The sequence below is a fragment of the Artibeus jamaicensis genome, unplaced genomic scaffold, assembly GCF_021234435.1.
Source record: "Artibeus jamaicensis isolate MK-2021 breed Jamaican fruit bat unplaced genomic scaffold, CSHL_Jam_final scaffold_847, whole genome shotgun sequence".
Taxonomy (NCBI): domain Eukaryota; kingdom Metazoa; phylum Chordata; class Mammalia; order Chiroptera; family Phyllostomidae; genus Artibeus; species Artibeus jamaicensis.
In genome coordinates, this window is record NW_026522057.1 from 8,184,830 (window position 1) to 8,199,731 (window position 14,902).

At 59.2% G+C, this 14,902-nt stretch overlaps 2 protein-coding genes across 6 annotated transcripts in view; both read left to right on the forward strand.

Moving 5' to 3' along the window:
* Nucleotides 1–5,954, forward strand: part of STK40 (serine/threonine kinase 40) — a 35,794-nt gene extending 29,840 nt beyond the window's left edge. For 4 of the 5 annotated variants that reach the window (XM_037149311.2, XM_037149315.2, XM_037149316.2 and 1 more), the window contains 4 exons: nucleotides 1,038–1,182; nucleotides 1,331–1,450; nucleotides 1,879–1,963; nucleotides 3,624–5,954. In XM_037149311.2, the coding sequence (XP_037005206.1) occupies nucleotides 1,038–1,182; nucleotides 1,331–1,450; nucleotides 1,879–1,963; nucleotides 3,624–3,842 (569 nt within the window). In that variant the 3' untranslated portion in view covers nucleotides 3,843–5,954. Of the gene's footprint in view, nucleotides 1–1,037; nucleotides 1,183–1,330; nucleotides 1,451–1,878; nucleotides 1,964–2,388; nucleotides 2,961–3,623 lie in introns of those variants that run through there. The other variant, XM_053660406.1, reaches the window with a different exon arrangement.
* A 4,537-nt stretch (nucleotides 5,955–10,491) lies between these two features.
* EVA1B (eva-1 homolog B) lies at nucleotides 10,492–14,891 on the forward strand. The gene is made up of 3 exons (XM_037149658.2): nucleotides 10,492–13,429; nucleotides 13,819–13,916; nucleotides 14,203–14,891. The coding sequence occupies exons 2-3, from the start codon at nucleotides 13,850–13,852 to the stop codon at nucleotides 14,634–14,636; spliced, it is 501 nt and encodes a 166-aa protein (XP_037005553.1). The 5' UTR covers nucleotides 10,492–13,429; nucleotides 13,819–13,849; the 3' UTR covers nucleotides 14,637–14,891.
* The last annotated feature ends 11 nt before the right edge of the window (nucleotides 14,892–14,902 follow it).

Here is a 14,902-nt window from a genome sequence, read left to right on the forward strand (position 1 = left end):
CCATAGGCTTCCTTTCCTTTCCCAGCTCGTCCTTTACCAGATTGGGTCCCTCTGCCCTGATCCCTTAGGGGATCACAGGCTCCTGTCAGCTGCCGCCCCTCCCACATGTAGGAAAGTGGTGTTGGGGGATCCAGCTGCTGCAGAGTCTGCTGGTGTGCCAGATGGGGCGCTGTCCCAGAGACTGGGCAGGGGCTTTCGGGGGGTCATTCTCATGTCCTACGGTGGAGCAGGCCAGACGGCAGCTAGCCCGTCGGAGGGCTACCCTGGAAATAGGAAGAGAAGGCTTTTACAGTCAGCTGTGTCATCTGGACAGATTACATTCCTGGGCCTCATCTTCCTCTTTAGAAAAACAGAGAACATCTCATTCATAGAGTTGTAGAAATTTCATGAGGTAAAAGTGTTTCTTCCAGTGCTAGGACAGAGTTTACTTAACTGGACAGTCATTCACTTAGCAAACCAGAGTCTGTGCTAGGCAGGCACTGGGCTCAACAGTGAGCAAAACAGAGAGGCATCCGTGCGTGAGAACTCAGCTTCCAGTGGGGGAAATGGGGAGTAGACAGAAAGACAGAAAGGGATCCTTACAGGTTGTGCAAGTGCTAGGAGGGAAGAGTGACGGGGTTGTGGCTGACTTGTCCAGAGCCCATTAGCTCCTTGTTCCACACACACATTGGCCACCGGCTCTGTGAGGTGCTCTGCAGGGAGCTGGGGCCAGAGAGTAGGCCCAGCAGCCGGACTTCGCAGTCTGGCAGAGGAAGGGGCAGGAGGCACGCCCACGGTGGGGTATTGCCCCATGGGGCCAGGTCTCAAGAGTAGGATCAGCGTGCAGAGCAGGGGAGGGACTAGCATGGGAAAAGCTGCCAGGACTGAGCCCATGCAGTTTGCTCTAGGAGGAAGGGGCAGGAGACCAGAGTGAGGGTGGCGAGGTGAAGAGGGCCCCTGGATAGGATCTCAGGCAGGTAGCTGGTAAGCTGATAGGGTCCCAGGACCATCTTCTTTCCTGGCCCTGAACTAAGTGTGCGTGAATCCGTGTCCCGCAGGCCGGCCGTACCGGGGCAAGCCAAGCGACATGTGGGCCCTGGGCGTGGTGCTCTTCACCATGCTCTACGGCCAGTTCCCCTTCTATGACAGCATCCCACAGGAGCTCTTCCGCAAGATCAAAGCCGCCGAGTACACCATCCCTGAGTGAGTCCTGCCTCCCTGGGAAGGGGGGGAAGCCCAGCCGGGCAGGCATGAGTGGTGAAAACGGCACAAGTGAGGCTTGGAGTCCAGGGTCTGAGACCCAGCACCAGCCCACCCGCCTGAGCCCTGCCCTCTCCCTCTCCCGCATCAGGGACGGGCGGGTTTCTGAGAGCACCGTGTGTCTCATCCGGAAACTGCTGGTCCTTGACCCCCAGCAGCGCCTGGCCGCCGCCGACGTCCTGGAGGCCCTCAGTGCCATCATCGCGTCGTGGTTAGTGGGCTGGCGCGGGGTGGGGTCTGCCTCTCCTTCGGCACTGCCCGTCCTACCCAGAGAAGAAGCGTGAGGGTGGGCCTGTTGCTCTGCCAGGCAGAGTCAAATCTACAGACTTTCCCTGTGGGCAAGGTCAGCAGGTGCCAGCAGCACTGAGCACCTAGCGCCTCCTGCCTGCCCGTTGGTGCCTGGGGTGGACGGGTGTTATCTCATTGGGTTCTTACAGCAGCATCTGAGGTGGAAGTTGTCCCCCATTATTGGGTGAGAACACTGAGGCAGAGTTGATCGTGGCAGGAAGGGGCTGAGCTGGGACCCACCCCAGGTCTGCTGACTCCAGCCAAGGCTTAGAGCACTGGGGGCCTGGCCTTTCTGGGGAGCAGGGGCTGCAGGTGCCCTGGGGCCCACCTGACATGACTTCCCCCCCGCAGGCAGTCCCTGTCATCCCTGAGCGGGCCTTTGCAAGTGGTTCCTGACATTGATGACCAAATGAGCAATGCAGACAGCTCCCAGGAGGTGAGTCGGGAAGGGCAGACAGGCTGTTACCCAAGTCCAGAGGGACCATCCTCCACGGAGGGCAGGTTGGGCAGGACAGAGGTGGCAGCTCCCAGTGGGCTGCAGGGTTTTCTGGGCTTTATTCTCAGCTCTTGGAGTGGGAGTGGGAGAGGGAGCCCGAAGTGCTGGTCCTGCGCTCCCTGGGGCCTGCCTGGGCCTGGCTCAGCTGGCGCTTCTGCCGCCTGAGAGAGGAGAGGACCAGGGCCAGGCCGGATGAGGTGGAGGCCCCACAGCAGGAGGCCCCACAGTGGCCCAGCCTGGCCCTCTCACAGCTTCCTCTTCCTGCCCAAGTGCTCTGCCACGTATTGGCCCTTTAAACAGTCACATTTCTCTGCCCCTCTGACTCACGGGGTTCTCTCTCAACCTTCCTGCTTTTCATTTTTCAGATGATTCATTTTCTCCCAGTTTTCTCTCTTCTGTTCCCTGCACTGGAGAAAGTGCCGGGCCCAGGGAGGGAGCAGAGACCTGAGCACTAGGCCACAGCTACTGGGTGATCTTAGGGTGCCCCCTGGAGGGCAGAGCTTGGCTCAGCCCTTGGCAGGAACTCTGTCCCTTCCCTCTCTGGCCCAGCCTGGAGCTCCACAGCAGGGCCTTCGGGCCCTTGAGAAGAGTCCCAGGACCATTCAGCAGCTAAAACGACCCGCAGGAGCACACGGGAGTGCCCACCCCAGCACATCTCCTTCCATCCTGTGTGGCCTGTGTTCTTACCCACGCTTTGCAAGAGGAACTGAGGCTCAGAGAAATAAAATAAGTTACCCAAAGTCACACGGCTGGGAAGTAGAGTTGAGCCTTGAACCTAATTCTAATTCCATAGCCCTCCCTGCTTTTGCCCTCTGCTGGGTAACACAGGGACCTGCCACTTCAGTTCCTTGCTGTCTGCCTGGGCCGCTCCGGGGGGCTTAGCGTGGAGCAAGATAGGCAAACACGGCTGCCCAGGTGCAGAGCACCCCAGCCCCAGGCCCATCTTTTTTTTCTTTATATTTAATTATTTTTCAATTACAGTATTCTTTTACTCCCATCCCAGCCCACGCCCCCCCCCCCCGTGCCCCCCACCTCCCTCCCATTTCCACCCCCCTTAGTTGTCCATGTGTCCTTTATACTAGTTCCTGTAAATCCTTCCCCTTTTTCCCCTGAAATTTCCTCCCCTCTCCCCTCTGGTCGCTGTCCCCCTGTTCTCGATTTCAGTGTCGTTTTTATTTTGCTTACTTGTTTGTTTTGTTTAGCTTCCTGTTAAAGGTGAGATCATAAGGTATTTGTCTTTCACAGGCCCGTCTTTTAACACTCGCTCTGCACTGGGCCTTCCATAACCTCTGTGAGGGGCGATTACTGTCTCATTGCACATGCAAGAGAGCTAAGGCTTCGGAGATAACTCGACCTCTCCCAAAGTCCGTGAATTAGGAAGGGGGTGGCCAGCAAGGCGAGGTCCAGGTTGGCTGGAGAGCTTCAGGGACCCGGACTTCCTGCCACCCAGCCAGAGGGGGGGTCCACAGGTGTGGTGTCTGGGGAAGGAGCCTCTGGAGCCAGTCGGTCTAACACTGCTCTGCTCTTCTCTCTCCATCTCGGACACTGTTTCTCTCTCTCTCATTTGTCTCTGTCTCCCCCCCCCCCCCCCCCCGCGAAGGCGAAGGTGACGGAGGAATGCTCCCAGTACGAGTTTGAGAACTACATGCGACAGCAGCTGCTGCTGGCTGAGGAGAAGAGCTCCATACACGAGGCCCGGAGCTGGGTGCCCAAGCGGCAGTTCGGCAGTGCGCCACTGGTGCGCCGGCTGGGCCACGACGCGCAGCCCATGAACCCCTTGGACGCAGCCATCCTGGCGCAGCGCTGCCTGCGGAAATAGTAGCCTCAGGCAGGGGTACCAGCTCCACCCACCACCTCTTCCCGGCCCCCAGCCAACACCTGGCTACAGGGCTGGGCCCTGGCGCGCTGAACTCTCTCCCAGGCTGCCACAGGGACAGACAGGGACAGCCCAGGTCACACATGGGGTCAGCAGAGGTACCACGAAGCTACCTTTTGGAATGATTGCTTGATTGTTTGGTTTTTTAATCTGAGAAGCCTAGATAACTAATCTGCTTTTAATCATGACGTTTTAATCTACCTCTGTCTCTTTAACCATGCTGTCTCTGGACTGAGTGAGAGGGAGGAGGAGGAGGAGCCCACCCAGCCGCCTGGCCAGGCAGCTGCTCCCCACAGTCCAAATAAGCTGAAAGTGCAGCTCGCTGCTGGCTCCCAGAAGGAATGCCCACCCCCCACGTGCTCCCAGGCCCCTCCCTCCCACGGTCAGTTTCCTGCCTCCCTTTCTGACCCCAGGCTCCTCCATCCAAGCTTTGGAAAACCTTCACCTCATCTTAATCGGAATTCAAATATATTTATTTTTATACTGAAACCAACTTATCTCCCATCACCAGGTGGCTTGGCCCACGGCCACTCCCTGCCCCAGCCTGGCCAGACGGCAGGGAGTCCACAGCCACCAATGGCCCCCTCCCCTCCCCTCCCCCAGGCTCTGAAAGCCCCTTCTTGCCAGCCCCTCTCCACCTCCAGCCCACCAGTCCCTCTTGTCTCTGGTGATGGGGGGCCTTTCCTGACTTGGTTCTCTTTCTCCCATCTCAGTAGCGTCTCTGAGGTGCTGCACACACGCATTAACCCTGGGGTCCTTCCCCGCCCTCGCTGCGTGCCGAGGCAATGCTGACACAGATGTGAAAGAGGGACTGGGGCCGGGTTGGGGGGCGTGGGGCTGGTCCCAGACAGGTGGGCTCTGCCCCTCGCTCCCCACACCCCACTCTGTGGAGAGTGGTGGGGACACCGCCCCTCCCAGCCTCGCCTCCTAGTAGATGGGGTGTCTCTCCTGGCACACCCCGGCCAGGGCCCTTCACTGGGCTGCAGGGCTTGTGGGAAGAACTGCGGATGCCGGGGCCTTGTCTGGTCTGAGAACAGCCCTGCTGCCCTCTTTGAGCCGAGATTTTGAAGTGGATGCCCGTCTTGCCAGAAATGCTGTTCTCGCCAGAATGCCCTCCCCTCTCTCCCCCACCCCCACTCCCTCACTGGGCTTGGCCCTGTCCAGTGCCAAGCAAAGACCTCCCCTCGGCACCCCCACCAGACCCCCTTGGAAAGGCCAAGTGTTCCCCTCCAGGTAGCTCTGGGCCCTTCAGCCCTTCCTGCCTGTCCTCACTCCCCAGTGGGAAGGGGACCAAGGTCTGTGTAACCTTGTTTCCCAGTGTGAGCTGCCCCCTCCCCAAAAGCTGACTCACTGTGAGTGACTTGGGGCAAGTTCCCAAACCTCCTTGTGCCTCAGTTTCCCCATCTGGAAAAAATGGGGCCACCTCTTGCCAGCAGTAGCAGGGCCACCCATGCCCCTTCCTCCCCACACCCTTCCCAGCACTTGGGCGCCTCGCGCCTCTGCCTCAGTGGGGCTGAGGGAGCCCCCCGAGCCCAGCACTTACTCACCTGGAGCAGCAAGCCCTGCCTCTGTCGGCTGTCTGGCCGCGGAGAGCCAGGGTCTCATGCTATGGGGTCATGGGATGTCCTCTTTTCTATATTTATTTCAAAAAGAAGTCTCCTAAGGGAGTAGAAATGCAGTCTGGTCTAAGGCTCCGGCCCGTGACTGTCCCTGTGAGGCGCTCAGCTGTGCCCCTTGCCCAGCAGCCTGCCCAGACCCTCCAGGCCTGCTGGCCACACGTGGTCATTCTCCTCCTGAAAAAAGCAATACCCTCCGAGTCTGCAAACCCTATCAGACAGAGGTCCCTTCCGAGGCCAACCCGTGTGTCTGACTGCATGTTGAGCAAAGCAAATGAGAGGAGGTTGGGTCTGCCCGCACTGGGCATCACATGCTGAGAGAAGTCCAGTTGTAAAGAAACAAAACAGAAAAATCCACAAAAAAATTTGTATAAAGACATATTTTTGTACTACATGGGGACTCTTCCTGCATGTCAGCAATAAAATTTCCTGTTCTGGAGCCACCGTGGCCTGTGCCGTCTGCTCTTCTTGCCCCCTTCACTTGTGCCTCCCAATCTCCCACCAGCCGGTTTCCCTCCCATCCCAGCCTGGCAGGGCAGGGTTCCTGCAGTGCTGGGCTCTACCACAAGGTGCCCGGGATGGGCGCCCCACCCCCAGCCCCCAGCCCGGGCTGGCAGCCAGCCAGCTACACGCCATCACTGTCTTGCATGGGGGAGGGCACCAGAAATCCCCAGTATTTTCTTGGACCCGCTGGTCCAGCCCCACCAAGTACCCAAGAGGGAACTCCCTGCTTGGCTTGGCTCAGCCAGGACCTGTGCAGGAAGGTGTTGGCAAGCAGCTGCTGCTTGCAGAGTATTGATCCTCCCCACTGCCAAGCCCCCAAGGTGGGGAGAACTTAACCAGACAGAGCCCACCCCGGTGCCCACAGGCCCATTCAGGGCAGCTGGGGTAATGAGGGCCAAGCCAGGCCCTTTCCTGAATCGCCCACTCCTTCCCTCCCCTCAATAGGAAGCCAGGGAACTTCCTTCCTTTCTTCTTTCCTTCCTTTGCTTAAATTTAGACCGCAGAGTGAGCATGGGAGCAATGAAACTGAAGGTAGGCTGGCCCCTCTCCAGGCACCACAGGGCCCGGCAGACTTACCCCTTTGTGCTCAGGAGCCCCACTCGGGCCCTGGTCACAGAAGGAGCCCTGGTCACAAAAGGAGTGGAGACCCCTGCAGGAGGAGCCCCTTCCCAGTCACGTGCCCACACAACCAGGGTGGGTGGCGTCTCTCCAAGACATGGGAAGTCTGGTTCAGAGCAGACCCCAGGCCCTGCGTCCCCACTTTCACCTCACGGCCCCACACCCACCCCAGCATCCACACGGCTCCCCATCTTCCTGATTGCACTCCCAAATCTAGAGGAATTTTGCCAATTCCATCTCAGCCATACACTATACTGTATCTGTGGAGCTGTCCTGGATGCACCGCCAGAAAGCGCCCTCACAGCCAGCCCAGCACCGCCTCCCTGCCCTGCTCCCACCTGACCAGCCTCTGTTCTCTGCCGGGGGCCGCCTCGGCACCCATATGTCAGGCCTGTACTCAGCAATGCCTGGGCAGCAAGCTGCGTGCACGGAGGGGCTGTTTCGTGCCTGGAGCCAGCCTGGCATGCAGCACACACACCACCTCGCTCTCCACCAGTTTTTATTGAAGCCCCTGAGCAAAGGGGGTGGGGGGAGGACCAGCCACGTGGGTGTGTTCAGCAGCCTCCTATGCTCCTGAGAAGTCAAACGAACGGAGGAATTCGGGCAGTTGTAGCTACTGCCCAGTCTCCACTGGGCTCGGGGAGCGGTTTCAGAGAGTGGCCGGCTGGGCCGCTCAGCTACCTGAAATGGGAAAGGAAGTGAGGAAATGGCACCTCCCTCCGTGGCTGAGTCACTCAGGCCCCCACGCCAAGTCAGCCGTGATCTCGTGTCTCTCCCTCTCGCCCACGCCCCATGTCCCACCTGCCACCTCTCACAGCACCCTGCCACGACCCCATCCGAGACCCAAGCTCCGAGCCCCGAGCCCCTCTCTCGCGTCCCGGCGTCCCTATCTCCTGCCACTGCCCAGCCACACAGCAGCCAGAGTGAGCCTTTCAAAGATCAGACGTTTTCCCTCTCCCGCTTACACCCCCCCGATCGCAGGACAGCACGTCCAGAGGCCTGTCTGCGGGCGAGAAAACTGCACCACGAGGTGCTATCCCGGCCTCCTCTCCAACCTCTCAGCCCCTCACCCCTGCCCTCAGGCCCCAGCCACCCGTGCCTCCTTGCTGATTCTGACCAAGCCAAGCACAGCCTCCACCACAGGGCCTTTTTATTGGCTGTTCTCTCTAGAAGGTTCTTCCCCACATATTTGCATGGCTCCTCCCCATTGCCCTCTGCTCAAAACACCGCAGCCTCAGAGAGGCCTTCCCGGGCCACGTGCACCTATCTGGTCTCCTCTAACTCCTCACCCCGCTCTGCTCTCCCCATCGTGCTTATCAGGGCCCAACCTCAGATCACCTGCGTGACCATTGATGACACCTGGCCCCCCAATCGACCGTGGAGCTCCACGTGGGTGGGAATCTGCTCAGTGAAGTGCAGGGGTGCGGGGCCTGGGGGGCCTGGGGGCCTGTCATCACAGCGCCTGGGGTGTGCAGCTGGCGTTTAGAGGGACCCCAGACAACCCCACAAGGAAGGCAGATGCCACAGCCTGCAGGAAGTGAGCAAAAACTTGTTTATAATCGCCAGAGCCAAGAATCTAACCCCACTGTGAACGTAAACAGAAAGGACTCATGTGCACAGAATGCAGACCAAAGTGTCAGGGAATGCAGCTACTGTGTGGAATGGGGGAAACCTGTGCTTCGTTTTGCTCGGAATCTCACCGAGAGTTCGCCACCGTTTCTAACGCGAACACCTCCCAGCATCCCAGTGGAAAGCCGCACTCAGAACTCACCTTCCCCACAACCGGTCGCTTCATGAATACCTATCATTTATTTCTAAGACATACACACACACATATATATTTATGTATATGCGTGTATGCATTTTAAATTAGATGTGGAGGAGGGTATATTAGCCACAAATTTCTTTCAGGAGCATAAAAGGAGCAATGCAAAGAATCGTGACTCTGGGTCTGCTGGGGTGGAGGGCCATGGCCTGTGGGAGACTGGCAGGGAGCACAGGCTCTGAAGTTCAAGTTCAGGCCCTGCCCCTTACATCCATGGGGCCTCACCTTTGTTACTCAACCCCTCTGAGCCTCACTTCCTCGCCCCTGAAATAGGAGTCACCCTACAAACTACAGTGGGGGGGACGTGAAGGGTCGAGGCAGCACAGCAGTTAGCAGAGCCCGAGGAACCGCCAGCAGGGCCGGCTGCGGGCTGCCGCTGAAGCCAGTGCTCAAGAGGCAGGTGCTGATGTAAAGGAAAGTGGTTTATTCAGACACCAGCCATGTGGAAGACGGGGGACTCAGGTCACAAAGCCCATCTCCTGGGAAGATGGGGGACCCACGTCTCAAAGCCCATCTCCACCTCTCAGTGGAGGCAGGGGTTCTTAGGAGGAGGGAGAGGGAACAGAACAAAGAGGTCAAGAGGGGGGGGTTGAAAAGTTCTCTACGTGCAGACAAGCACAGTCCATTTGGATAAGGAGAGTGATGGCCCCGTGCGGGCTGTCCTGGTTTAGTCATCCTGGCTTCATGTCACCCTGGCTTCACGTCATCCTGGCGCCACAGCTGAAGGTCAGCAAACCTCCCAGAGCTGGGATGCCTGAAGGCCAGATTCTGTATCTTCTGAAGTTAGTTCCCAGGATTCTTATACAAACAAGCTGCATATTACCGTCAGCACTTACAGAAACAATGTCAGAGGATGGTGGGGTGGGTTACAATTTCTCACCGTTATACCAGGCACAGGACAGTACACAACAGCAATTACTAGTAGCCATTTTGCGAACTCTCGCATTGCCCTCTTCCCAACAACTGTCCCAGGTGCTGAGGAGGCACTCAGAGGACTAGGCCCGTCTTGGGAGTCCTTGAGTGAGTCCCCTTCCTCCCTCCATCCAAGACCTAGGCAGCCTCTTACCCCACAGTGGGGCGAGGTCCCAGTTTGAGGAACAGAGCAGCCAGGGGAACAGAGCGGCTGGGGAAGGGAATAGTCGGTTCGAAATAGGCCCTGAATACACCAGCCACGCCCCCAGCCCCACCAGAAGGCTCTGAATCTCTCTGCCCTCTGCCCTCCCATCAACACCTATCTTTCGTGTGTTTCATCTTAAGATCACTTTTTGTGCCTCCCACCTTGACTAATCTCTAGTCTCACAAACAGACAAGTGGGCAGAGAGACGCCCAGCAACTGGGGCGGTGGGCAGGCAGCAGGTCAGTCCTAGGCCACCAGACAGAGGAAAATCAGCAGATAGACAGAGGGGATGGGGGCCAGGCAGGCAGGTGACAGATGTGCAGAGAGGTCCCGGTCAGCACACCCAGCACACAGGGAAAACAGGTGGCTGGCGGACCTATAGACGGGCCGGCCGGCAGGCAGAGGCAGGCAGAAAAGCAGACAGGCAGGTGGCCAGGAGGTCGCAGGAGCTATGCAGATGGCCGCAGGGGCCAAAGGCTTTGGGCATCTCCCCCAGGGCCTGTAGGAACAGCCCACAGTTTCTTCCAGCCGTTACTTCTCCCACCTGGCCTGGCTCGGCTGCATGTATCGCCCTCCCTTGTTGTCAGGGACCAGCAACCATCTCAACCCCCACTCTGCTCCGGCCTGGCCGCCTGCTTCCCCAGGGTGGAGGCAAACATACCTGTCACACACCAACCCAGACACACCTTTGTCTGTAGGTAGCGACACCCAGAGACATGCACAGCACATGGGGTGCATGAAACAGCTTAGTACAAGCATATCTGAAATCTTTTTTTTTTTTTTAAGTTCAGCTTCTTATTGACTATATTACGAAACAGGTTAGGTCAAAGAAAACGAAAGCCCGTGTCATCATCAGACTCCTCAGGTTCTTCTTTCTTTGCTTCCACTTTCTTCTCCTCAGCTGGGGCCACAGCAGTGGAGGGGCAGGACCTCCTGCTGGTGCTGCACTGGCTGCTGGGGCAGGTCCACCAGCCCCTACACTGCAGACCAGGCTCCCAATGTTGACTTTGGCCGGGGCCTTTGCAAACAAGCTTGGCCAGAAAGGTCCATCATTTACACCAGCTGCCTTAAGGAGGGGATCGATCTTATCCTGTCACCGTCACCTCATTGCCATGCAGCATAAGGGCTGAGTGGATGCAGGCGAGCTCCAAGACAGAGGCCATGCTGTGGGCAAAGGCTGGGCGAGCACTGCCGGGACTGCTGCTAGTTGCCAGGTAAGTGAGGGCCTCACCCCAGTGCAGCCTTAGCTTCCTCAGAAGGGCTGAGGACCCTAGCGGCAGCTGGGCCATATCCAAAATCCTACAGCCCCCCCACACTGAGCAGCAAGTGCCCACGGAAACAGGCATGTGCCGTACAGAGGCACACATCCCCAACACCCAGGGGCAGGGATGTCGGGCGTGCTCCCACGAGCACGACTGAGACATGCACTGATCTTCACACGGTCAGCATTCAGCTGTTGATACAACTGTGGAAACCCACTGACACCCCAGCTAGTGGTCAGCTTCCAGCCTCAGCTCCACCTCTCAGCCCGATTTAACATGGTTGATGGTGTCCTGGCACTGGCCAGGTCTCCCTCCCACCCCATCACTCATCTCTCCTGGCCGACCCCTCCTCCGCCCAACCCCTCACTGTCGGAGCACCCAGTCCTCAGGCTGCAGGCCCCCTTCTCTCTTCTCTCCCTGCCCCCTGGATGATCTCACCCACTCCCGGGGTGTTGGATCCATCTTGAGTGTCAAGGACTCGCAAACACTTTTCCAACTCGGACTCCTTGGGGCTCCGCCGGCCCGTCAGACACCCCACCTGGACATCTCAATCTATCTCAAATGCAACTCAGATTGCCCAAAACCTGCTCCCCAGCGAGGCTTTCCTTAGGTGTCTGGGCCCAACACCGGGTCGCTGTCCCGTGCAGGAAGTCCCACTGACGCTCCCTCCTCTCACCTCCTCCACAGCCCGTCCGGTCCGAGCCCTCTGCCACTGCTGGCCGGGATGGCTGCCAGCCTGCTCACAGCTCTGCTTCCCCTCTCACCCTGCATGGCCCACCCCACACCAAGCCCCTGAGGGGTCTCTCCAAAGGATGTCACTGAACCATGACACTCTCTTCATTAAAACTCCAGGCGCTCCCCCCCCCCCACCGTGACACTCACAACATCTAACCTCCTCCATGGGGGTCCGCCACCTCTTCCTGTCCCCACCCCCCATCACCCCCTCATGCCTCTCTGCCCTGGGACAGGGCTCTGGCCCTCCTTCCTGCCCAGCACGGGGCCCCGCCCAGATCCTGGCACAGCTGCCTCTCACCTCGGCCGGCCCGCAGAGCCGCCCAGGTGCTCTCCATCACGGATTTCCCTATTCCCTCATCCTGACCGCTCAGCAGCTGCCAAGATTCTCTCCTTCCTGTGCTGTCTGTCCACCTCAGTGTCAGCTCCGTTAGGGCAAAGATTTGCGTCTGTTCTGCTCACTGCTGAACCCTCATTACTAGGAAGTGCCAGTCAGTCAGACAGACACGGCCATCCCCACAAAAAGGCTCAAGTGGATACCACACGAGATACACAGACATGAGCAGAAATCATGCCACATGCTCACCCAACAGACCAAACAGCCACAAAGACACCCAGGAGTCTCTTCTCCATCCCTGGGGGAGCCAGTCCTAGTCCTTCCCCATCTAGATCTGCCCTCTGCTTGAACCCTGACTCCGGACTTGGAGCGGGGGTCTCTAGCCTGGGCAAAGAGGGGGGTCACTGGCCCACAGGCCTCAGGCAGCGCCTTCAGCTATGTCTGCAATTTCCTCTCCCCCCCTTCCTTCCCTCCTCCTCCCTGAGGCTCCCGCCAAGAAAGCCTCCCCCTCACCCCAGCCCCAGCACAGGAAGGGGGGCCCACCAGGCGGGGCTGGGATCTGCGCAGGAAGACCCGGGCCCACACACTGATCACAGGACTCATCACACACACAAGCTCCCTGAGCCCATGTAGAAGTGCATGTGCACAGGCAAGTTGAGCCGGAAGGGAAAGGCATTTTTGCCATGCACTCTGGTGCAGGGCACAGAGGCCCCCGGAGGCCCCAGGCTGGGTTCTGCAAGGCTGGCCTGGGCCTGGCTTGAAGCCTTAGTCCAACATTCATGAACCCTGCTGACCAGCGCTCCACCAGCTGGACGCACTCATGCCTGGGCCCTGGGAGGAGAGGATGACAGTCCCTTCCCTTGGATCCTGGGTTGAGGGTCTGGCTGAGCACTGACATCTGGGCCAAGGAAAAGCAGGCAGTCTTCCCTGAGTGAGGAAACCTTCCAGGGGGGAGAGCACGGTATAGGGACCGGGTTAAGGGCTCAGCCAGGCTCTAGGCTCCGAGAGCAGCGGGTTCCAATCCTGACCGTTTGGTCAAGTTTTTCAATCTCTCCATGACTCAGTTTATTTATCCGCCAAGTGGGATAATGACACCGAATTATAGGATTATGAAAAAGGATTAAATAAAAGAATATTGTAAAGGGTTTAGCCCATCGACTGGCACAGAGGCAGAAGTCCATCCTCATCATTATTATTATTGTTATTAGTAGCCTGGGGGCGGGTCCCTGGAACCCGCCTCCCCTGCGGTTTCCTGTGGGGGGGATAAGACGCCCCAGCAGGCCTCGTTCCCCCTCCTCTCCCTGTCCTCTGCCGGCCCTTTCCCTCCCCGCCTCTCCCGCCCCGCCCCGTCCCTCCTCTTTCCTCGGAGGAAACTTTCCGCCGGCTGGTCCATCAGCCCGTGTCCGGTCCGCACTGCCGCGGCCTGGGAGCTGAACCGAGCGGGCGGGGTGGCCGGGCCCGGGTGTGTGCGACCGCCGGAGGCGCTGGGACTGGTCCGTGGAGAAACGGGGCACTGACGGTGAGTGAACCGGAGCCTGTGGGCCGGTGGGTCCCCAGGGGCGGGCGGGATGGAGGGAGGCGGCCTCCCCTTGCCGGAGCTCGCCCGGAAGGTACCCGTGATTCCCCAACATCTCGCTCCCGGGACAGCGAAACCGGACCTCTTTTGGGGACCTCACGAGGGGGCGGAGCCTCCTTCGACCCACTCCCTGACCCCCAGGTTGGAGGGGCGTCCGCGAGCAGGGGTAGGACCCCCCCGACAGGGCCCAAGTCTGCAACGAAGTCCGGACGCGCTCTTTCCAGGGTGGACCTGCGGCTGCTCTTCCAGGGAGAGGAGCTGCCCCCAGGAGGAAGCGGGGTCGGGGGCAGCTTCAGCCTGGGGATTAGGGTCTGATCGTGCTGACCCCGCAGGTCGACAGGCGAGTTGCCCCCCCAGAGCAGCATGGATGCCCCCAGAAGAGACATGGAGTTGCTCAGCAACAGCCTGGCGGCCTACGCACACATCCGCGGTGAGGGCGGCCGGGGAATATACCCCTCCCTGCCCTTCTAAGGCCCCACTACACCCCTTCCCTCCTCACCCCACCCCTGCTGGTATAATTGCCCCTCCCCCACACCTAGTCACCTACAACTAATTACCCCCATCCCTCACTGTCCCCAATTGCCCGATGGCGGCTACCTAATGTCCTTCAGATAGGAGGTACTGTGTTCTTGTCCCCCAAACTTAAAACCTGGAGTCTTTTCCAGATGGAATGACTCCCACCAGCCCCTCCCTGACTTCTGCCCTCTGACCTCCAGCTAACCCCGAGAGCTTTGGTCTCTACTTCGTGCTGGGTGTCTGCTTTGGCCTGCTGCTGACCCTGTGCCTGGTAGTCATCAGCATCTCCTGCGCGCCCCGCCCACGGCCCCGGGTCCCCGCACTGCGCAGGGACCGCCACAGCACCCTGGAGGCGGAAGACGAAGACGAGGACGAGGACGAGGAGGACACAGTGACGCGACTGGGCCAAGATGACACGCTTCCTGGTCCAGAGCTGTCTGCGGAGCCCGACGGGCCCTTGAGCGTTAATGTCTTCACCTCAGCGGAGGAGCTGGAGCGGGCGCAGCGCCTGGAGGAACGTGAACGGATTTTGCGGGAGATCTGGCGCACCGGGCAGCCGGACCTGCTGGGCACCGGCACGCTGGGACCCAGCCCCACGGCCACGGGCACCCTGGGCCGCATGCACTATTACTAACTGGGCCTCATCTCCACTGCAAAGCTCTCTAGGTACTGGATGTGCATCTGAGCTCATAGCTACTGCGGTGCTAAGTGGGCCCCGCCCCCACAGCTCCCAAGGTGCTACTGGGCGCGCATCCCCACACTCTGGGAGGCGCCCTTCCTCGGTCCTGCCAGAAGATCCCGGGGGGGAGGGCAGGACACAGGGTCCCCATCCCCGCTTCAGGGCACGGTTAAGAGGTGAAGTGACCAATGAAAGCTGCATTTTTAGTGACTCAGTCTCCC

What these genes read in the sequence shown, in the direction of transcription:
- EVA1B (XM_037149658.2), top strand. Translation starts at nt 13,850, where the DNA reads ATGGATGCCCCCAGAAGAGACATGGAGTTGCTCAGCAACAGCCTGGCG. An exon ending in GGCCTACGCACACATCCGCG is followed by an intron (nt 13,917 to 14,202) that starts GTGAGGGCGGCC and finishes TCTGACCTCCAG; the next exon opens with CTAACCCCGAGAGCTTTGGT.